At 42.2% G+C, this 24216-nt stretch overlaps 1 protein-coding gene across 3 annotated transcripts in view; it reads right to left on the bottom strand.

Moving 5' to 3' along the window:
• Nucleotides 1–24216, bottom strand: part of MTR (5-methyltetrahydrofolate-homocysteine methyltransferase) — an 81625-nt gene that overhangs the window by 31115 nt on the left and 26294 nt on the right. For all 3 annotated transcript variants that reach the window (XM_084782765.1, XM_084782766.1, XM_084782767.1), the window contains 9 exons: nucleotides 23751–23818; nucleotides 22018–22097; nucleotides 19251–19363; nucleotides 15949–16089; nucleotides 14342–14527; nucleotides 9450–9629; nucleotides 6137–6253; nucleotides 5430–5570; nucleotides 186–275 (listed from right to left, as the gene is read on the bottom strand). In XM_084782765.1, the coding sequence (XP_084638891.1) occupies nucleotides 186–275; nucleotides 5430–5570; nucleotides 6137–6253; nucleotides 9450–9629; nucleotides 14342–14527; nucleotides 15949–16089; nucleotides 19251–19363; nucleotides 22018–22097; nucleotides 23751–23818 (1116 nt within the window). The remainder of the gene's footprint in view (nucleotides 1–185; nucleotides 276–5429; nucleotides 5571–6136; nucleotides 6254–9449; nucleotides 9630–14341; nucleotides 14528–15948; nucleotides 16090–19250; nucleotides 19364–22017; nucleotides 22098–23750; nucleotides 23819–24216) is intronic.

The raw sequence follows: 24216 nt of genomic DNA, 5'->3' as shown, positions 1-24216 counted from the left end.
AGAGCATCTTCCACAGCCACTGATGAAAGCTGAACACATGACCTGAGGGCACTGGCAAACAGATCTCTCCAGTTAAAAATCAGTGATCAAAGGCCTAGGGCCTCTCTCACTCTAACTACTGTCAGCAATGGCACAGAGGAGACATACTGAGCCACCAGGTTTCTAGTATAGGCTCTGGCACTCACCTTCACAAGAGCATACTCAAGGCGTTCTTCGATGGAGCCATTCCTCCACTCATCTGTCTGGATGACTTTCTTCCCTCCTTTGCCATGAGTCTAAATTAAAATTAAGACCAAGAAGTGGGTACAAATGATACACAGTGAACTATTTGAAGCAAATAAAAAAAGAATCAGTGTCTTATTCTTCCTGTAAGTTCCCAGACCCCAGGGTGTTCATCATGAATCAAGAGTGAAGTATATGTGGAGAGAGGAAAGGAAAGAAATGTTTTAAAATGTGAACTTTCAGTAGAGAAAAGAATGGTTGCATTTTGCTCTTTCCTTCTTTCCTAAAAGTTAACAATAGACATCAACATATTTCTAGGACATAGAGTTAGTCTCTAACACTCCAGCACCCAGGACAGATCAGAATCACCCACATGCAAGCATTGAGAAGGTAGGAGCCAAAAGCCGCAATGGCATACACCTATAATCCAAGCATGTTGTAAGCCAAGGCAGGAAGGCTTTGAGTTCTAAGTCAACATATACTACATAATGAAACCTTGTCTCAAAAAAAATTCAAAAGGAAGAAAGTCTAGAGTGAGGGCAGAATGTTTCTGGAGGTGGGCACACTAGGCAGTGTAAGATGGTGCTTGGTGAAAACCAGGGAAGAGCATCTGAGTGCTTTGTGGATGGCTCTCCCAGTGAGAAGCCCCAAGGAGAAGCCCCTGTAGGCCTGGCAAATACCCATGTGACAGAGCCTGCAGCCATAGCTGTCTCTCCTGGGACTGGTCCTGTGATTCCATTCCTCTAGGACAACATTATGTATGCTCTTGGTAGCTTTTTCCTTTACTTCATCTGTATCTCTTAATAATTCTAAGGTAGATTTGTTTTTTAAAAAAAGCATGACATGATTGGGATGGTGACTCCTAAAGCAACTCAAAACCCAGGAAAAGCTTTAAGAAAGACAAAATAGAGATCACAAAGTTTCTTGAAGCACATTATTATTCTCAGAAAGCAGATAGTGTCCTCTGACTCAAAAACAGCCTTTGCATGAATAGATTGGAGAAGTTGATGAGTACACATAAACATGACGACATCAGTTCAAGAACAAAGAATTCATCTATGAGGGTATCAGAACCTCAGGCAGTCAGAAAACAAGAAGGGTTGGTCAAGAGTCAACCATCTCCTGTGCCAACAGATACATTTCCTTTTCTTGACTATGGTTGTTCAGGACAGAATATAGAATTTGTCAGAGTAGATTCAGATAAGATAGGTGCTTAAGACACAATGTGTACCCAGATCTACCCAATGGACAGGACATTCTCCACAGTTGAGAGGAGAGTGGGGACTGACTTTCACATGAACTCTGGTGCCCCATATTTGACCACATCCTCTGGATGGGGAGACCTGGTGGCACTCAGAGGAAGGATAGCAGGCTACCAAGAAGAGACTTGATACCCTATGAGCATATACAAGGGGAGGAGGTTCCCCTCAGTCACAGTCATAGGGGAGGGGAGTAGGGGGAAAGCAAGAGGGAGGGAGGAATGGGAGGATACAAGGGATGGGATAATAATTGAGATGTAATATGAATAAATTAATAAAATATATCTATTTTTAAAAAGACAAGAAAAAAAAGACACAATGTGCTAACCCCAAAGACCACAGAGATGTGCTTAACTTCGAGGCCATAAGGCTAAATAAATAAAGCGTATGAGAAAGAAAACCTGTGAAAAAAATCTTTCAGAGAATCATTATCTAGTTTCTGGGAACATATCTGAGGAAGTAAAACTGAAAAGTGTGTGCTTTGTGACTTTGAAATGAAATAAATACAGAGAGGCTCAAGCTATTCAGGGCCATCTCCTTATGAAAAAGTGGTGATCATCTCTTTCACCATCTCCATCCTTGGGGTCTTTGAACCCTTTGCAGCTGGACACACACTCATCAGAATTTTACGATATAATAAGGGGAGGGGGTTGGAAGAAAGCATGAAGGGAGAGCTCTAAGAGTACACATTTGGGGCTGAACAAGTGGAGGATGCATAACAGCAACATGGACGTTTGAGGAAATAGAACTACCAACTCAGACGGTGAGGAATGGCTCCAGAGAAGCTGAGTCTTGAAGGAAGAAACTCACAAGAGATGAAGGCACAGTGAAGTACCCTGGCACACTGGGGAACTTACACTCTCTTATATGTTCTCCCCCTCCACTGCCGGCACCAGCTGCCCAAATCAGAAGTGTCAGTGTTGAGCAGCCAGTGGCTCAAAGAATAAGCAGTTGCTCTGACGCCTGATGATCTGAGTTCAAACCCTAGCAACAGTGTAAGTTTAGAATGAAAGAAACTGGCTCCACACTGTCAGGGTACCCCATGTGTGTCTGCAGGCTCTGCAAGGCAGGGCACAGCTCCTACTGCTTAGACCCTCGAAGTCAGGCGGAGCACAGAGCGGGCTTGGTGAGCATTAGCGAATGACTGAATGATGGACCAGAACTGATAATGCTGGAGCAGCGTTTATACAGAATAGGTCTGGACTTAACACCTTCAGACAACCATAAAAAGGAAGAAGACAGTATTCACAGTTCTGTAGCCAGAGCCACACTCGAAGTACTGCTTTGAAAGGAGACTCAGAAGAAGGGGAATGTGCTCGTACCAGTAATGAAGGCCTGGTAACAGGAAAAGAGAAGAACAGACATAAAACCATTAGGTAACAGTGAGAACGAAGGACTGAAGCGATTAGGAAGACTGCCAAGGTGGTAAGGAGAATGATGATTAATAGGGCACTTTAGAAAACTCTAAACAAGACATAATTAAGAAAAGGCCCTTCTGATGCTCACACTCCCATCACTGACACACATGAGCAGCCCAGTCCTAGCAGCCATGCAATCAAACAATTCCTGATTAGGGGAAGGCTTCTCCAAACATTCTAGAAGAAAAAATGTGCCCCATTCATAAGGCAATGAAGGAAATAAGGATACAGACAGTGGTATGTGCAAACACAAAAACCAGTAAAGATTTCACTCAAGTGAAAAACACCTACTCCACACCTGACAGCTTTTATCTATAACCTGATTAACTTGATCCAAAAAATTAATACTTAGAATGAAGCAGTCATCTCAGGGAGCACACCAAAACCATCTCACTTCTAATCAGCTATTGAAAAGGACACTCATTCAGGGGTCCTGCTCAAACTAAGGCACCAGCCAAGGACAATACAGGCAGTAAACCTTAAACCCCTACCCAGATCTAGCCAATGGACAGAACACTCTCCACAGTAGAGTGGAGAGTGGGATATTACTTTCTCACATACTCTGGTACCTCACCTTTGACCATGTCCCCTGGAGGGGGAGACCTGGTGGCACTCAGAGGAAGGACAGCAGGTTACCAAGAAGAGACTTGATACCCTATGAACATATACAGGGGGAGGTAATCCCCCTCAGGAACAGTCATAGGGGAGGGGAATAAGGGGAAAATGGGAGGGAGGGAAGAATGGGAGGATACAAGGGATAGGATAACCATTGAGATGTAACAAGAATAAATTAATAAAGGAGAAAAAAAAAGAAAAGGGCACTCATAATGCAAAGACAAAACTCAGGGGTTGAGGATATAACTCAGTAGTCAAGCACTTACCTGGCTGGCATGTTCAAATGCTGGGGCTCAATCCCCAACACACACACAAATAACGACAATGACAACACATCACACATGTTTTATGGTATGAATTAGAGCATTCATCCTTACTGGTGTTCATAAACTGGAAGGTACTCTGCATGCTACTAGAGAAGAAAAGTGATCACCAACCCAGCTACAAGCCACAATGGTGACCTGCCTGTAGGATATGCCAGTGCAGCGGTGGCACTGACATTGTGGGTAAGGAGAAGCCAACCACTCTCTGCTTAGATTTAAGGCTCACTACATGAGATGGAACCCATGGCTGACACAGCTCAGGGGGTCAAGAACCTGAGACTAGATGATAGGCAAAAAGCCTAGAGGAAAACTACTGTTTTTCTGCTTTAGACATAGCTCAGTGTCTCACTCAACCATCATCAGAGAGGCTTTCTCTTGCAGTCGATGGGAACAAACACAGAGACCCACAATTGAACGATGTGCAGAGTGAAAAACTTTGGAACACTCAGTCCCTAAATGGATTATCTTCATTAAATGCCTCCTCTTGGGGCTTAGGGAGCTATGAGGAAGATGAAGCAGAAAGACTGTAAGATCCAGAAGGGATGGATGACACCAAAGAAACAGACCTGACACACAAATGAACTCACAGACTATGGCAGCACACACAGGACCTGCATAAGGACAAGTGTCCTCCAGACACACAGGACTGACATACATATGAACTCAGAGACTGTGGCAGCATGTATAGGACCTGCATACATAGGGTCATGCCAGATGGGGTCACAGTGCTGAGAGGGGTAAGTGAACACGAGTTCCCATCCCTAAACAGGAGGTTACCTCCAATTGACAACTGTTTGCAAAGGAAAAATTAGTTTTCTCCAGTGGAGTCTCACTAGGTATACAAACTACACTTTGGGTCAGGCCCCATGACCAGCAGTAGATGGCCAACACAAAACAAATTCAATATTATATTTATTAATTTCATTTTTGTTTCATATTGCTTTGTTGAGCATTAAAAAAAATCTTACTGGTTGGTCTTTTGCTTGTATATTATGGTTTCCAATTTTGTGTTTCTATGGGTTTTGTATGAGTGTGTTTCTAGTGCGTTTTCTTTCTTTTTACTTATTAGTTGTAATAGTAGTAGTGTTTTCTAAAGAGAGAGAGAAAGGCATGGAGTTGGATGGGTGAGGCAGTAGAAAAGATCTGAAAGGAGTTGGAGAAGGGGAAACCATGATCAGAATATATTATATGAAAAAAAACATATTCAATTAAAAAGTTGTGTGTGCCCATACAAGTATATATTAAAGTTTAATAAAACTTCATCCTACAGTAGACTGTGAGTGATTTTGATTGATTCTCTTCTGATTACTGTATTTTGTTCTTTTCTACAATTTACTTCAATGTGAGCTATTTTGCAGTAGAGAAGTCCAGCTGAGAACTCTAAGCAGCCTGGACAAGGGCTATGTCCCCCTCCTCGCCCCACGGCACCAGCTTCTCTAGAGCGCTGTAAGAACCATGATGACGATGACTAATGACCCAGAGAGTCAACTCTACATTTGCCCCTGCTCTACAGCACAGGTCCAGGACCTGCCGGTGAGTGATAAAGTCTGCGACGGCAGGAGAAGCTGCTCACTGGACACTCTTCCCTTTACCTGGGCATATCGTAAGAGTTTCTCAGTAGCCTCAGCATCCTTGTTCCAGATGAGGTCTTCACAGAGCTGAAGAAGGTCCTTATGGATATCATCATACACAGGGAGGTTGCCTGCATTGACTATCCCCATGTCCATACCAAACTAAGGGCAATAAAAAGAAAAATGAGGATTTCCACTGATGCCCTAAACCAGGAATCAGAGAAAATTACTCCATGATGTAGGTGGTCACTATCTGATTCTGCTATAGTCTAAAAGCAGCCCTAGATAGGGAACAGGTAAAGGGGTGAGGGTGCTTGCTCCACTGAAGCTGAAGAAGACAGCCGTGGATGAGCTGTCTGCAACACTCAGCTTGTCAGCCTTGCTGTAAGTCAGGATTAGAGTGCTACCACTTTTGTCCCAATTCCTCGAAAAACCTTGTGTGCATTTACGATGGATGTGTATATATGTATGGAGGTCAGAGGACAACCTTGGGTGCTGGTTCTTGCCTTTCATCTTGTTTCAGACAGGGTTCTCTCTCTTGTTCACCAAGCTGGCTCTACAGTCTTACGAGGATTCTGTCACCACCCCTCATTCTAAAGTAGGAGCTACTACTGCGTTAAGTTTCACACAAGCTCTAAAATTTCAACTCAAATGCTCAGGCTTGTGCAATGAGCACTTCTCACAGAGCCATCTTCCCAGCACTTATGTCAAAGTCAGTTTCTCCATACCTTGATAGCATGGTAAAGGAAAACACCATGCATTGCTTCCCGAATGGCTTCCATCCCTCGGAAGGAGAAAGACAAGTTGGAAAGACCTCCGCTTATTCTGACTCCTGGCAATGTTTCCTGGCAAAAACGCAAAAGCATGAAAAGATTCTCTTATTATACCCAAAGACACAAGCAGCCATACCTTGGAAGCTTTATACACAGGAAAAGTGAAAAATAAGAAAGTAACTCTGAGCGTGTTACTGACAAAGCCCAGTCTTCCACATACTGTACACAAACTCTGGCTCCTCTTTTACCACATACACCCAACGCCTTTACTTGGAGGCTTCATAAGTAGCTTTTCCTGCTAGATATTAACTTCTGCAGAAAAATTATAAAATCCTCTTTTATCTCTGACTACCTCTATAATGACCATGGTAAGGCATAGCATGAGAGCCACATGAAATGTTTGCTGGATGAATGACAGGGGAAAGATAGAAAGCAAAAGATTGTGTATGTGCAGACATTCCTGACACTTTCAAAGCTGGACGGCTTCAACAACTTAAATGAGCAAGTTCTCAAGTTCATCAGACATGACAAATATAGAACAAAGGCAGCTGAGGTGCCTATGCCGATACCAAGCATTAGCCATGACAACAACAGTGACTCTCACCATAGGTGCAGGCTTAAGTGTCCAGGGAGACAGCTACTGTCTAGCCACTGCGCCCCTAGGCACATGCTACAGAGACGCTCAAGCATATACATTTAACATGTTAGGTTGGTGCAAAGGTAACAATGGGTTTGCGTTGTTGTAATTTGTTCCTTAATATTGAGATACATTCTTGATAAATTTGGTTATGTTAAACATCATTTTAGCTGGGCATGGTGGTGCATGCCTTTAATCCTAATACTTGTGAGGCAGAGGCTGGAGGATCATTTTGAGTTTGAGGGCAGCCTGGTCTACAAAGTGAGTCCAGGATAGCCAAGGCTACACAGAGAAATCCTGTCTCAAAGAAAAATCAGAACAACAAAACAAAACAAAAATGAAAAAACCAAAAAGACTATTTAATGTGAAGTCCTGATTTATGGGGGTTTTGCTAATGATTTATTATTTGCTTTTTAAAACATTTACTTTATATTACGCATGCCCGCAGCTGATACTGGTAGAAGGGTCCAGTTGCTTCCCATGGCAGTGACTCACTACGCATTGCACATCAATGCTTCAAAACTCAAGAACCAGGCTTCAAAGTTTTGCCTAATCCACCATATTCTCCTGATCACACCCAAGATACTACCATTTTTCAAGTATCTTGATAACTTTTTACAGGGGAAAAAAATCTACAATCAGCAGTACAAAGAAAATTCTTTCCAAGAGTTAACGAATCCTTAAGCACTGAATTTTAAAACATGTTTATTACTGTATTTACTTGGAAGAGTACACCCACATGCCACAATGTTTGAAGAGGTGAGAACACACTTGCAGGAATTAGTTCTCATGCTCTTCAGTTATGTAGGACCTAGGGATCAAACTCAGATCATCACTCTTGACTGACACCAAGCACCTTTACCTGGTGAGCCATCTTGCCAGCCTACAAAACACTTAATTTTTTTATGCTGAGAATTAAAAAAATAATTGATTATAATGGTTCCTATTTTAGTTAATGAAGATATGTTTGAGCCTAGTTATGATTTAAAATTCACTATCTGTAACTGCAATTAATTTTTCACCAGCCAAATACAAGAATGCTCAACACCACTGTTCAACACATCAGTTCTTTATGAACAGCAGAATGATTCAGGGAAACAGTAGAATGTTATACACTAATAAAAATGAACAAATGTAGCTATAGCAACACAGATGAAATTTAAAATGAGCCTGATGTGGGCCTGGTGGCACTGGAGAAGGATTTGGGCAGGTGGAAGCTGGTAAGTTTAAACTAGCATAGGCTACACAGTGAAACCCTCTGTCAAAAAGAGAAGAGGGAAAAATAAAAGAGGTTGAATAGGGAGAAAATATCTTAAGCATTTTATTATTTGAATTACATTAAACGTATGATTTGAATAACATTAAGCTCAAAAGCAGGTCAATTCATGCTATGTGAACATCCAGCTGGTCCTTCTGAGTCCCTGGTTGTTACTGTGAAGACTGCATTACAACTATGAAGGCCAGCTCCTAGCATAGCAGCCTCTGGTCACATGTGTGCTATCTCATCACTTCACACCACTGTGCAGTGTGTCTGTTAAAGGCATCCTATGGGCTGGAGATGGCAGAGTGGCTGAGAGCTCACACTGTGAACTGACTACAGGTGGCTCACAACAACATCTAACTTCATTCGAGGGAATCCAACACCCTTTGGCTTCCTTGGGCACTTGAATACAAATGTGGGACACAATCTCAACCAGATACACACACACACACACACACACACACACACACACACACACACACACACACACACGCACGCAAAAATGAACAGATCTTTAAAGGCACCTTATTTCATGTGCACATCTTATTAATGCTGAATTCATGGCCAGGAGCCCTGTGGCTTATGTCTGAATAAGGCTTATCCAACAAGCATTTCTCCATTTGGCATATCACAGCTGTCCTGCACGTGTGAACACTAGAAAATACTGGCACCAGGACTGAAGGGCATTTTCAAACAGGGAGATGACAAAAAAAAAAAAAAAAAAAAAAAAAAACAACAGAACACTATAAAACCTCAGAGATGAACTAACAAGACACATGCTTATAGAGTAAGAGCTGACTGTCTCCAAGGTCTTCCTCATCTGAGGATGTGTCATGCCTGCACAAGGCCATGGCTAAGCTCACTACAAAAGCAGTATGGATACTGACTAAGGTAAAAAGGAAATTTTAGAGCATACACTGGCAAGCACAAAAATCAATGAATAATAATGTAAACTGGACATGCATATAAGTAATAAAGTTATTGGCAAAAACAATGATGAAGCCTCAGAAGCATAGATAGCAGAATGAAAATTACTTCATGAAACTGAGAACAAGGCATACCGAGAAAATGAGATATAGGAGCAGTAGACTCACTCCACTTCGGAACAGTGAAAGCTACTATACAGTTCATAACTATGCAGCTACTATACAGACTATATGTCTCACATTTTCTCAGGTGTGTTACATACCACAACTGAAATAGCATTATATGAAAGATGAAGTCCCTACATTTTAGAAAACAACTTACTACTAAGAGGAAAATATGTTACTGCTCTCAGCAAATCAGTATGTGTTAGCTCTAAGCATGCACTAAACTAAGGTGGTAAACTTGCTCTGTCTTGTGGAAAGACAGCATATACCCAAACTTACTTTAATGACTCTTGTTGCATGAATAAAATTGATAGCATATAAGTTATGTTCTTCCATTCCAGTCCCAATGGTAAGGATGTTGGGATCAAAAATAATGTCATTTGGATTGAAGCCCACTTTTTCCACAAGCAGGTGGTAGGCTCGGGTGCACACATTGACTTTAACATCTGTTTCTGTTGCCTGAGAAATAAGTAGAAATGTAATTTACAATAGAAAAGCAAAGTGTTATCTATGAAAACAGCAGATGTCACTTATTAAAACCACTTAAATCTCAATGACTGGATTTCTCTGAAATCCAAATGTCAGACTTTTAAACGTTCATCAACTTACCTCAGAACAGAATCTGAAAGACATTGTTTTTCAGTGTAACAATTTTATTCCTTATGTAAAAACATCATCCATACACGATATATTAACAAAGTGGCTTCCTAAAGGTAGATGTGATTTAAAAGTCAAACTCCACTAAAGACATTAAAAACTAAGCAGCTGAGCATCACACCTGTAATTCTAACACTTGAGAGGATGAGTCAGAACTGTGACAGGTAGGTGCCACCATGAGTTACACACATGACTGTCAGGTCACTGTGGGCTACAATGGGAAAGAGTCCCTCAAAGTGGCCTGCCTCTCCTGACCTGCTGCACTGTGCCAACCACTCACATGCTTTCTTGGGTCCTCCTGCAACATAGACTCAAGGACACATATTTATTCCCCACACCCACCTACCTACATGCTTGTTACCATGTGCCTCAAGTTGCAACTAGAAATCAGTGTTGGCAAAATGGTGCACACCATTAATTCCATCACCCTGAAAGGCAGAGATAAGTGGATCTCTGAGTTCAAGGCCAACCTAGGTTATATAGTAAGTTCCAGGCCATCCAGGACTATATAATGTGACACTGTCTCAAAGCGATAACAAAAGCTAGAAGGGTGGCTAGACAGTCACGAGCACTTACTGCTCTTCCAGAGGATCCAAGTTTGGTTCCCATTAAGCACAAGGAGGCTCACCTCTTAAATTCCAGATGACCAGATTCTTTCTTCTGGTCTGTACACACTGCTTGCACATGGTGTACATACATACATGTAAGCACCTCGTATATATATAATATGATATGATATGATATATAACATATTATATAATATATAATATAATATAATAAATCTTAAATACATACATTCATAAAGTATGTACGTACGTACATTATCGCTATTCTTCTAAACAAGATCCTTAAAACAAACAAACACTCAAACAACACAGATTCCAGCAAAGCTCACCCTCCCTGCTCCTCAGTCCATAACACTTAGCCAGGGCCTCTACCTCCACCACTGTCCTACCATTTGCCTTCCACCATTTGCCCTAACTCCTCACTACTCCTCTGATGTTCCTAAACCCTGCCATGTTATTGCTACTTCAGAGCCTTTCCGTTATTGCCGCCCTGCCTAGAACATGCAAGGCCTAACTGTGTTGACAGCTCAGAGTCAACTGTCCCTTCGGAGTCTGTTAGTCACTTCTTCCAAATCAGCACACAACCACCCTTCCTACCTTCTCCTTTCCTTGGGAACATCTCTTTCCAGAGACATAGCTTAGCAACGTCTTATTCTTGGCTGTTTTACTACCTATTATTATCTCACTAGCTAGAATGGCAGTCTTAACTGTATCCCCAGAGCCCAGAGAATGTGAGAATGTGCTCAATGCCATGTAGAGGGGATGAATAAGTGAATCAATGCTACTTTTACTCAGTGGTTCTTCACTTTGTCGAGGAAGCTGTCTTCAGATTACCTCCAAACAGCACACTCATCTAACTGCATTCTGAATTTCTGGCCATTGTTAATCCAGTATGCTCTGGGAATAAGCAAAAGAAAAAGCAGGTGTCCTTTCTAGTCCACATTTCCATATTTCATGGTACTAGTTTCCCACTGTCACTTGCAGTCCACGAATATTAGATAGAAGAATCCAGAAATTATAGTTCTTAAGCTTCTAATTTCATGCCACTCTGAAAGTGTGACAAAACCTCACATCCTGAACTGTCCTGCTCCATCCCACCTGGGATATGAGTCATCCCCAAAGTCTCATGTTAGGCAATGTTAGTTGTCTAACATTCACTCAATGAATACATGCTCACATGATCCTTTCTCATGTATTTATTTGGAGACAGGGTCTCGTTCTAAAACTTGCTGTGCTACCATAGAGCTCTTAGAGGTCCACATGCTTCTGCCCATAAAGTGCTGGAAATAAAAGAACCCGTACACCTGGCACATGCTCCTTATATTACTCAAGTGGCTCCTGAGCACAGAATTGGTGATGTTGACAAGCAAGGTACACCAAATAAAAGCTATAAAGCACCCACGGTGAGAAGGTCAAAAGTACAGTATGGTGTTTTGAGAAAAACTGACATTACAGTTTAGCTAACTTCTTACTGTTCCTAACTTACAGGGTTTACTACACAGGTATGCATGTGTAGAGAAAAGTGCAGTACGTATAGTTCAGGGCAGGTAAGGGTGCATTCCTATGCTTGCTATCACTCCGCAAGAAAGCATGACAATTATGAAGGTAAGTTCTAAATAAAGGAGGGAAAAGGGTTTCTTGAAAATGATTAATCCCACTGAAATATGTACCTCTCAGTCTTTAAGAGCCTGCATGGTGGGAGGGTCCCACTGTCAGGATGGGAACTCTAAGTCTACTGAAGAACTGGTTTTGACCAGACACTTCCTGCACTTTAGGGAGGTAGCATAAGTAACTTCACTTGATTGGCAAATAAAAAAGGCACAGTCTGGTAATTTCTGAGCCAACCGGGCACAGAGTATATACTGTGTAGAGTGGTGTATAGCTCCATACCAAAGACAGCACAGACATGCTCCTAGGATAGGAATGCACTTCCAGGGCTAGAATAGCTATACTATGACCCTTCTACAACCTAGGCCCTCGTGAAGTTGTCCTCATGGCATCTGGTATAGTCTCTACTCCAAGAACAGTCCCTAGATTCTGGCCACCAAGAAAAGAAATGGACCTCAGAGTGAGGCATAGTAGAGGCCTCTGCAGGGAGCTGATCCCATCACACAGCATGTTTGGTACTGTGAAACACACATGCTGGTAAGCCTTAGTCACCCTTTGGGATGTCACAGACCCATGTGAAACTCAGCAGAATGGGATACAGATCCCTCAATCAGGCGGGACTCTGAGCTATGAGGGACTTTTGCGTCTCTGTTTCACAGTAATGGTACCCTAAACCAGCTGAATCACAATCTTCAAGTTGGCTGCAGCAATTCAGGAGCTTAGGTCAAGGGTAAAGATGTGTGGACTAGGGTAGAGGATGGTGGGAAAAACAACTGACTTATCATGTGCACTGGGTATACAATAGAAGGTCCAATGACAACCATCTTCCTTTTGTACTCTTCTGGAATTATTTCATTGTTTTATTTTATTTTATTGTTATGATAAATGTACCTTTTGTATAAAATAAAAACATTTTGATCAAAATAATTTTATTTCAAGAGTTAAAAAACAGAGACAGTACTATAATCTGACTTCTCTCTTCTTGCTGCCTGCAGATACAGATGTAGAACTCTCAGATACCTCTCCAGCACCATGTCTGCCTGCATGCCACCATGTTTCCTGTGGTGACAATGATGGACTAAACCTCTGAACTGTAAGTCCCAATTAAATGTTTTCTTTTGCAAGAGCGGCCATGGTCATGATGTCTCTTCACAGCAATATAAACGTAACTAAGACAATATTGTTCAAGATCTTTTACATTTCAATCTTTATTGGACGCAGACTTTAATTTGGTATATAGTAGAATACAGAGCTAGTACTGAGTGGTGGAACCGGTAAGAGGTGACAAGCAAGGCCCGAAAGATGGTTCAGCAGTTAAGAGCACTTACTGCTCTTGCAGAACCCAGGTTTAGTTCCTAGCAGTCACTTGGCAGCTCACAACCATCTATAACTCTAGGTCCAGGGGACCCAACACCATCTTCTGACAGCCATAAGCACCAGGCATGAGCATGGTACACAGACAACACTCAAACACATACAATGAACTAAAAAAAAAGGGGGGGGGTAACTTGGTTTGACGGCTCTTCCTTCTTTCTTTATCTTGTAATCAAAGTGCCCAAAAGTGGACTGTTAGAAAAGCAAGTCCCAAACTCTCTTGCTCTACCTCACCTTTTCTCTGCCCCTTCACTAATGGACAAAGCAGCCAAAAACGCTATCAGTTTTTTTAGCCTCCAGAATTGTGAGCCAACTAAGTCTCTTGTATTGCTAGATCTGTGGTTGTGCTGATTTGAATGAGAACAGCTTCCAGGGATCATATACTTAGTGCCTGATCCCCAGGTTGAAGAACTGGCTGGGAAGGATTAGGAGAACGGCCCTGCTGAGGGAGGTGTGTCTGTGGGCGAGGGCTTTCCCAGGTAGTGTGAGCTCTCACTTGTGGATCAGATGTGAGCTCTCAGCTACTGTCCCAGTACCATGTCTGCCTGCCTGCATGGTGCCATGTTCCTTATCATGGCGGGACGCGGACTCACTCTAAACCTCTGTAACCATGAGCCCCAAATTAAATGACTTCTTTTTAAGTTGCTTTGGTCAGGGCGTCTTGTCATAACAACAGAAAAATAGCTGAGATGGTGCTATTCTACTACAGCAGCACAAAGTAAACTACATCAGGACTCTGTATTTCTTCTTTCAAATGCAAAACCAGCTGTCTGCCCCATTCCCCATTGATGTAAAGATTGTGCAGTATGTCAAATTTCCAGAAATATATTATGTATGTGTGTGGAAAGATAAGCAAACATACACACATTTGTGTTTCTACACATACAGCTGTTTCAGACCTGGTTTTCTCCCACTGCTTTCTCACCTGGTTGACACAACAGCACCAGCCCAACAGAAACCACTTACCTGCCCTTCCTCATCGAAAGCCATAACCACCACAGCAGCTCCAAACTTCTTGATCTTCCTGGCCTTCTCCAGGAAGTCCTCCTCCCCCTCCTTCAGACTGATGCTATTGACTATGCACTTCCCTTGGCAGCACTTCAATCCAGCTTCAATCACAGCAAAATTGGAAGAGTCAATGCACAGGGGCACCTGAGACAGAAGGACAGGAAGATCACAGATCACAAGTCACCACAAGTCCCCTCTGAAGAATTCCAAGCAAACAAACAAAAAAACAAAACAAACAAACAAAAACCTCTACTTCTTCTTTAAGGAACAATAAATAAACTTAGGGTTTTAATATACTTGCTTAAGCTTGAAGTTCAAATATTTAGAGTAAGATCAGCTCACAAGAGACTGTGCATGGGCCAGGATTTATAACTCAAAGGCAAGGAATCCAAGAGAGCAGTTCATGGGCTTAGGCCTAGTTTACACTTCCAAGCACTTAAACTCTAAAGCAAACACCTTCTCTAGTTTCCTGCATTCTGCCCTGACTCATATGAAGGTTGAGCCTCTTGTCCTTGAGGAACAACCCTCTGACCAAGTTACTCGATTTATATCTTCCTTTTATAAAAACAAATTTCTGAGAAGATAAAAAATTATTAGGAAAAACAGATCTAATTCCATTCCCACCAAAACAGTAATTGCTAAAAACCCAAACAAACAACTAAAATGAACACACGAGAGACCTCGGTCTAATCCAGCTTCTGCTCCAAGACATGTGAAAGGAATGATTCACTGCTACAAAGAAATAAGCCAGGCAGGATAGCTGACTTAGGACTATTCAGGGCAGTCAGTCAGTAACTGATTCCCCATCTCCAAGGCAGACAGGACCTTAGCTTTACCATGCTTATCAAGATAAATGATTAAACAAGTAATGACAAGTGTACAGGAAAGGCTAGAATACAAGACAACAAAAAGAACAAGGAGGCTATCTCAACAACAGAGTGCCTGTTTTAAAAGGGGAGCCGGGAGGGGAGTGGGGAAGCAGCACTGCTGGTAGAATACTGGCAGAGATCCTAAGTTTATAAAACTGGTGGCACAAGCCTGAAGTCCTAGTGCTGAGAAGATGGAAGCAAGAGAAAAGTGACTCAAGGCTATCCCAACTACACAGTGATTTCCAGGCCAGTGTAGGGTATAAGACACCATTAAAAACAAAGGAAAAAAAAAACCCTCTACCAATTTTGCTTTTCCTTAGCACACTATAATAAAAAGGTTTAACTGAAAAGGGGTCATTTTCCACGGCAGGAGTTGAATCAGTGTGGCAGCAACAAATAAATGCGCCCCTCTGAGACACAATAGTCGGCTCTCAGACTGTACAGACAACAACAAAACTCAGTCTCTTAAAGCTTACTTCTCCCAGGTGACTATCATCAGCCAAGCTAAAGCCCTATCACTCTCCAAAATCTGCTTCAGGTGAACAGACTGCCTAGTTAATTAAGAAAGCTCAGAACCAGAAATGACAATACTTTCAATACAGGAAAAGGGAACAAATTCTTGAGTGGACAGATAGACAAGGCTAAATGAATGACAACAAGCCCAGTAAACATTCTTGATTATAAACCTTATACAACCTTGGCAATGTCAGGCTCAGAAGCAATGAAGTTGCAAAATCTAGTCATTGCACTGGGACCATCCAGCATGCCATCGTCCATGTTGATATCCAGCACCTGAGCTCCCATTTCCACCTGTACTTTGGCAACGCTCAGGGCTTCCTGGAGGAGGAATGGGAGAAGCACAGTTAGAAGATGGCCAGGAAGAGTAATTCCTCCCACTCCCAGAGGTCCTGTTACTGAAACAGACATGTTGGCTCCCTGACTCTGAGCCTGTCCCCTGCGCCCCAACACTTGCCATGGATCACTAACCCTTTCCACACATCATCTCACTGCTTGAAGTCCTCCAAGGCAGCTTCCTACCATGAAGTAGATATCTAAACTCCTCAGCCTCTAAGCTGGCAGCACCTTCTCGCCAAATGCCTTTCTTGGTTGGCCCTCACTGAACACTCTACCCAGCCAAGTGTTGCCTCTGTGCCACAGGTCATGTGATATTGCTCACAACATAATCCCCTTCCCTTCCATTCTGGTTTAAATCCAGCTCAAACCCATCTCCTTCAAGAAAGGTCTCTAAAGCAACCACCTAAACTCACTGAATCCCTCAGTGTTTCCCCACACAGGGAAAGATTTTTGTTAAGACTTACTTTTCACATGAATGTGCACCTCTATTAAGTGTAAGCCCTGTGCATGCAGGTGCCCATAGAAGCCAGTAGAGGGCATAAGATCCCTTGGAGCAGAAGTACAGGGGTAAGTGAGGTGCCTTATGTGGGTGCTGGGAACCAAACGGGTGGTTCTCAGCAAGAGCAGTCTATACATACTCGGAGCTGCTGAGTCATCTCTCCAGACCCTCGATGATATTTTCTAGCTAACATAAGACACTTGAGTCTTCATTACAGCTTTGTAGCTCAATAAATAAGCAAAGGTTTTTTAAAAATTGATAATAGATACTGCTATTAGCCTGGTTTTTCTATGAAGGCCTCCTCCACCCCCACTTCAACTGCATCTCCCTAAAGGTCCCCCTAGGCAGAGAACACAAGGCAGTTACATATGTGTGTCATAGACTTCCTTCCATCAATTCTATGTGATGACAGCCTAAGAATGTTAGCCTCCCCAACTCTCCATTATCACATCTTTAGATGGTGACAAGAAGCAGCTGGGCTTCAGGGGACTGTGCAAGTTTAGTGAGGATATAATGTGCTATGCACTGTGACTAGATCTGTAAGAAAGCCTTAATAGTATGTCTAGCTGTGTACTTCTTCCTAAAGGAGTATCTGTCCTCACTAACAAGACTATCAAATCTCAAAGTGCAAACTCATATCCAGAGTGTAGGCAGAAGAATCAAACTACAAGTAGCTCCTCTGAGAACTGAAAACACCATCTGACTATTGAGGGTCACAAACACTTCAGAAGGTGCGAGCAAGAGCCAAGGCATGATGGCAGAGCAGCCCTCCAGAATGCTTGGGGGGGGGGGCAGGGGGAGAGGGGGGGCAAATCAGGATGGTACGTTTCAAGCACAGGTGGAGAGGACAGACTGATGGTCTCAAGAAGTTTAACTGGATCCCACTCACAAAAAGAGCTTTCAAATTGGAGGACAAGCATGATGGGAGTACATGACAGCAAGAACAGCAACAAGGCAAAGGGGATGAGGATCAGCAGGCAGCCAACACCTGCACTAACAACTCTAGGGGGCGCCCTGAAACAACTAGCAATTCCAAAAAGGAAGATAATCTCAACACTCAGGAGGCAGAGGCAGGCAGGTCATTGTGAGTTCAAGGCCAGCATGGTCTACAAAGTGAGCCCAGGACAGCCAGGGCTACATAGTAAGACACTGTTTAAGGCAGAGGCAGGATGAGGTGTGGGGCCAAGTCCGCAGCCTAGTCAGATGGCCCAAAGCGTAAAGCACTTAACGCAAAATCACGAGGAACTGAGTTCAGATCTCGGCACACATGTAAAGCCAGGCATTCCCACAGAATGCATCTGACTCCAGTTCTAAGAGATTCAATGCCCCTTTTCTAGATTCTGCATGCCCGTGCGCACACGCGCACACACAGACACACACACGTACGTGTATAAACTCACAATACACACACAAATAAAATGAATGTATTTTTAACTAAATCTATTCAGATCCTGAAATATATATATATATATATATATATATATATATATATATATATATATATATATATATATATATCAATCATTAAAACACAAAGGACAGAGGATGGTTCATCTGGTAAAGATGCTTGATACCAAACCTGACAACCTGAGTTTGATCCCCAAGAAATAAATATGGAAGAAGAGAATCAACTCTTACAAGTTGTCCTTTGACCTCCATGTGCAAGCAGCTTGCATATGAACACTCAGTTACAAATACACACACACACACACACACACACACACACACACCCATAAAATAAGCTAATTTAAAAAAAAATTTTTTTTTAAGGCAGGCTTTCACTATGTAGACCAGGCCAGCCTAAACTCAGAAAACTATGTGCCTGTGCCTTCCAAGTGCTGGGATTAGAGACATGTACCAATGCTCCTGATAAAAACAAACAAAAACCTAAAACCTAAAATCAACTTCCTCCACTTTTAATATTTTTAGAAAATAAAATCTCTCCAGATTTCTTGGACATGCTCTGTGTAGATTAAATTTGGCTCCTTTTTAGCACTACAAAGCTTACAAATGCAGACTTCTCAAGGCAAGGCCTATTCATTTTGTTTTGACCTACAGCTCATAGACTCAGGATTGCCTTTATTAGTAAGTGTCTGATGTGGTCAGATGGGTAAGAATTCTCTTTTGGAGGAGCAGAAGAAGACTCAGTAGTTAAAAATTCTTATTCTTGTAGAGGACCCAGGTTCATTTCCCAGATCCAACATGCCTTTCACAAACATCTGTAGCTCGGTCTCCTGGGAATTCAATGGCCTCTCCTGGTCTCTGTGGGTACCAGGTCCACACATGGTGCACATACATTCATATAATCAAAATGCTCACAGACGTAATATATAATTTTTTAAAATAGGAATCCCTTGGCTTTCACTTTCCATAGAAAGGTTTCAGAGACGCCAAAATGGAGAGTATTCCCAAATATCCAAACTTACTTAACAAGCAAAGACTAGAAACTGGATCACTCTATGCCCCAAATGTGATTAGTGCTTTTTTAACCAGTGTCAACAGCAGCGACTTCAAGTCTCCCAGCCTCCCCAACCACTGCCAGCTGCCACTAGCATCCTCACAGGCTTCCTCACCAGCCAGAACAGAATGCACTTGTCTACCCAGAGGCAAGGCAATACCCCAGCGGTCTCATGAGGGTGCTCACTTCATAGTTTCCTGCCATGATGAGTTTAGCAAACTTCCTGGATCCTGCCACGTTACAGCGCTCTCCAATGTTAACAAAGTTGGTGTATGGTCCAATCCTGAAGGGCTCTAGACCTTAAAAGGCAAGCATTTTGAAAAATTCTTGAAAATGCACATGGATGACATGAAACAAGCAAAATATTCACAGCTAGAATGTCAAAGCTCATCGGAGCAGGTGGACAGGAGATCTGGTAGGGAGACGGGGTCACAATCTTCCATTCAATAAAGGGCCACCTGTTGCAACTGTGCTTACAACAAGATCACCCAAAAAGAAAACACTTCAGAGCTCTGTGCTGCTAGTGAGCTATATCATAGAACCTCTGAAAATGAAGGGAAAGTCATCGCCGCTCATATTTAACTAAGGGTCTGGGGAGAGCCATGAAGAAATGGCAAATCAAAGGAGGATTCTGTGCATGCTGCCCTGACTGCTGTGAGTTCATGCATGCAACTGCTCTGCTGTGTCTGGAAAACCCTGCTTGATGCTACGCACAGCCTCTGACAGTTGTATGGTTTCTGTCCCACTCTCCCCTGAAAATCCCTAAGCTGGGGGGGGGGGGATATGTTATGTCTCACTCAGGACTACATGGGGGAAGTGGGTACAAAATCCCACCATGAGCTGAAAAGATACTGAAAGCTGGGGATATAGGGAAACAGGGAAGCACAGAAGGAGAGGGTAAAAGTGTGTTACTTTTCTTTTCAAAACTACTTGTCCAACTGGATCTGGAAGGTTGGGGAGAAAACTAAAATTGGGGAGGACAGCAGAGGAGAAAGGGTAGTTATTAGAAAAATTGGGGCATGTATACATGTTTAAAATATACTGCATGAAATTATCAAATAAAAAATATTGTAAAAAAAACAAAAAAAGGATTGTTGAGTCAGACATGGTTGTTCGTGACTGTAATCCCAGCACTTTGTAGCTTGCAGGAATTTAAAGCCAGCATATATTATGCTGTAATATTATACCTCAAAATTTTTTGTTTTCTCTTTTGCTCCATGACACTTTATCAGAAATCAGCTTACAGCTGAATGGAGCAAATCTCTTCACCCAATCAACAGACTCACTGAGAGGCCATGAGCCTGAAAGCAGCACTTCCCAATAAGATAATGAGGAGGACCTAGATGGAGATCCAGGAATCGCTGTGCCAGGTCTTCCACCACGAGGCACCCAAGGCAGCCACTGGACTTTTTGCATAGTATTACCTCATTTGCTAAGGAGTAATAGAATCTCCCCTGGCACTGGCTAACTCAGGGGCGAGTATCAGATAACACATGTAGACATATTATACTCAGGTAAAAAGTAACAGAGAGTGTGTAAAGTGTCACTGCAGAAAAGGTTCTCAAACTGCCTTTGTTTTTAAAGCATTATAAGAAGCAGTCTCCCAGAATAGCCACAGGCAGGCTCTGGGGACACATGCCTTGGGTTCACATCAGTCATATGATCACACAACCTAAGACAACTGCCCACACAACCTTTCAGCTTACAAATCAGGTACAGTCAAGTGTCTCTGCCACTGCTATCATAAAAATGAAGCATAAAATTAGCACCAGCTATCAGAGCTGTCATTAAACAAAAATGGCCTCTGAGTCCTTTGCCAAAGCATTATATGAAGAAGCCAGTATGAGCAAGAGGAAGATTATGAATATGAACTGGGTAATTATACAAATACTCCAGGCCACTTGCTCACAAATTCAGGAGGCAAACATTTTCTACTGTTTCAGCTGCTGACTGTTATTACTGGTAGCAAGCCTTGTGCCCTGATCTTTCACATAACCTGGAGGTTTGTCTGCCAGGCAAACAGGGATAGCAACCACCAACTGCTGAGGATGCTTGTATGATGTAATGGCATTCTACAAAGTGCTTCTGACCTAGCAGGAACAACAAATCTGACAAAGAAGCAGTACTTCCCTGTTTACCATTTACACACAGGCTAACAAAATGTTCTTCAGGTTGGATACAATGACAAACACTTGTAATCCTACAACTCAGAAAGTAGAGACAGGAGGATTGCTAGTCTGAGGTGACCCTTGGCTATACAGTGATACCTGTCTCAATACATCACCATTTCAGGAAAAGAGTAAAATAAAAAAGCCAGGCATGGTGATACATGATTTTAGTCTCAACACTCAGGAGATAGAGACAGGTGAATCTCTGTGAGTTTGAGGCTGGATCTACACAGTGAGTTCCAGGACAGCCAGGGCTACATAGAGAGACCCTGACTCAAAAAGCCAAGAGGTGATGGGGGGGGGGAGCAGAGAGGGAGGTAGACAGACACAGAAAATAAATATGCAAATAACTGTAAAGTCCCAAACAAATGGCAAATGTAAGATCCTAATAATAATGTTTGGAAGCAAATAAGATTTTCCAGGAAGATGCTGTTGCCATTGCAAAGCACCAGACCTTGACCATTTTCAATAATTCCTATCAACTGACCATTAAAAGTGTTAGGCAATGGACAAGGGTATGCCGTTACTGTGCAGGAAAGACAAGCCCACAGAGTCTCATTGTAAACAAGTACATGAGCCCAGCCTTCATTCATTTTTACTCTGAAATTAATCTTTCCATCCCATCCCTAGAAAAAGAGTTTAGTAAAATTTGCCTAAGGGTCAAGAAAACTAGCCACTCTTCTTTGACCTAATATGCTTCTTCACATAAATATCACTTGCACTTAGAAATATGCATGCTATATACATCCTACAAATGAGATCAAAACTACATCCTCATGACTTACCAGATAGTAACATATGCCCTTTAAAAACACTAGCAGGTGGAACTCTAGGCTTACAGTTTTTCACAGCTTCAGCAATTTCTCTAAATGAAAAGAGAAAACACTATATTCATTAATTCAGAGTAACATCAATTTAATTAAGCTAATTTCCAACTATAAAATTAAGTCTGCATCAATATACCCATGCACATACTGATCTCCTACTTAAATGTACAACAGCCGTTACATCCGTCAACTTTCTCAGCACCAGGAAGCTCATTAATGCTGACTGGGCTGCCACAACATGTAAGGATAAACACAGCCACAGCAGCACTGTTGTTTTCACTCCTGCCTTCTCACTGGCCCTTGAAAGCCTGGGTAAGCACTGACTGCACAGGACCAGGGAAGATCCTCCTCTTGGCTTCAAGATGCTAGTCACTTGACTGCTTTTTCTCTCCCAGAAAGACTAATAAAGGTATGTGCTGCACCCAAGAAAACACACCTGTCCTTCTGTGAGCATTCAAATGATTAATTGCTGGTAGAGTCTTATATGGAATTTACAATATTCCAGGGGGAGAAGTTGAGGGTCAGGCAAAATAGCAATGGCAAAACTAAAAATGATGGCAATGATGTGATCTGCACATGACAGCTCACTGTCCTTTTTCTAAACTACTTTCATTTTTAGAATGTTTCTTAATATAAAGCTACTTTTACTTACATTTTCATAAGAAGCAATATTACTGCCACAGCAACAAGGCTTAAAGAAACTGATTTTCTTAAAATCTGGTGGACAGTCTGCAACTGAGATGCTGACAAGATGGTTCTTCTAAGGCCCCTCTCTCCCTGAGGTTTGCGGTTGCTGACTTCTTGTGTCTACACAACCTTCCCTTCACCTGTGCGCTTGTATCTTGTTCTTACATGGACACTCATTGTGCAGCCATGGTGCACTCATGGTGGAGCCACTCATTCCTTTAACGGGCACTTTTAAAGGCTCATCTCCAAATACAGTCACATTCCAAGTACTGAGGGTTAAAATTTCAACATACAAACTTGTGGGTAAACAATTTAGCTGATAAGCACAGGCAATATTAAGTTGGACAAAAGGGTCCCCACCTGCATTCTCAACACTCAGAAGCTGAGGCAGGAGGTGCCATGAGTCTGAGGTCGGCTTGGGCCACACGCGTCTAGGACAGTCCAGGCTACAGAACATAGGATTTAAGCCAGCAGGAGCTACACAGTGAGACCTTAAGGGAGGCGAGAAGAGGAGAATGAGGAGCACATAGGGGAGAAGAGGAGGGACAAGCAAACAAGGCTGCGAGATAGAGACAGTCAGATGCAGCACCCAAAACATTGGGCAGTTTATGAATGCCTATAAACACAGAGACCCACACAGAGACCTGCACGCATGCGCGCGCGCACACACACACATACACACACACACACACACACACACACACACACACACACACACACACACGAGAAAAAAGGCTAGACATGGTGGTATATACTATAATCCCAGAACTTGTGAGGCTGAGTCAGTGGGACTGCTACAGGTTCAAGGCCAGCCCAGGCTTTGCACAATGAGGACCACACATAGCAAGACCCTGCCTCATAGGCACATAAAGGGTAGGAGTCCAGAGTAAATATGATCAAGATAATTATATACATGTGTGAAATTCTCCAAAAATTAATAAAAGTATTATTAAAAATAATCAATACAAAAAAATTTTAAAGCAAGAAAAAGCAGTAACCATTACCTGATATGATCAGGTGTAGAACCACAGCATCCACCAACTATATTCACCAAGCCATCCACAGCGAAGTCCTGTAGTTAGGAAAAGTGAGTTCATCTGAATTCTAAACTTAACATAAGAACATTTGCTTTTTACATTTCCTGAATAACTAAGATTATACTAAAGAGAGATAAACATATTTACTTTAGATACAAAAGTATCATAAGCCATGGGTAAAAAATACATGAGAAATAGCTCAGATACTATGAAGCCTTTAATGCTGTCTGAAACACAATAGAAATTTTATTTGCCTCTATAATGAAACAGTTTTTACCCATATGCTGGACAGAATGGATATGAAATGGACAATCCATTTCCAAATACCATACAAGTAACCACTTTTCAGTTTAATTCTAAAATTTTTTAAATAAAAAATGCGGCACACACCTTTAATCCCAGCATTCAGGAGGCAGAGGCAGGGGAATATCTG

This window comes from Acomys minous (genome assembly GCF_964271855.1).
Source record: "Acomys minous genome assembly, chromosome: 5".
NCBI lineage: Eukaryota > Metazoa > Chordata > Mammalia > Rodentia > Muridae > Acomys > Acomys minous.
Note: the sequence above shows the minus strand (reverse complement) of the source record. Positions and strands in the feature narration are given on the sequence as shown.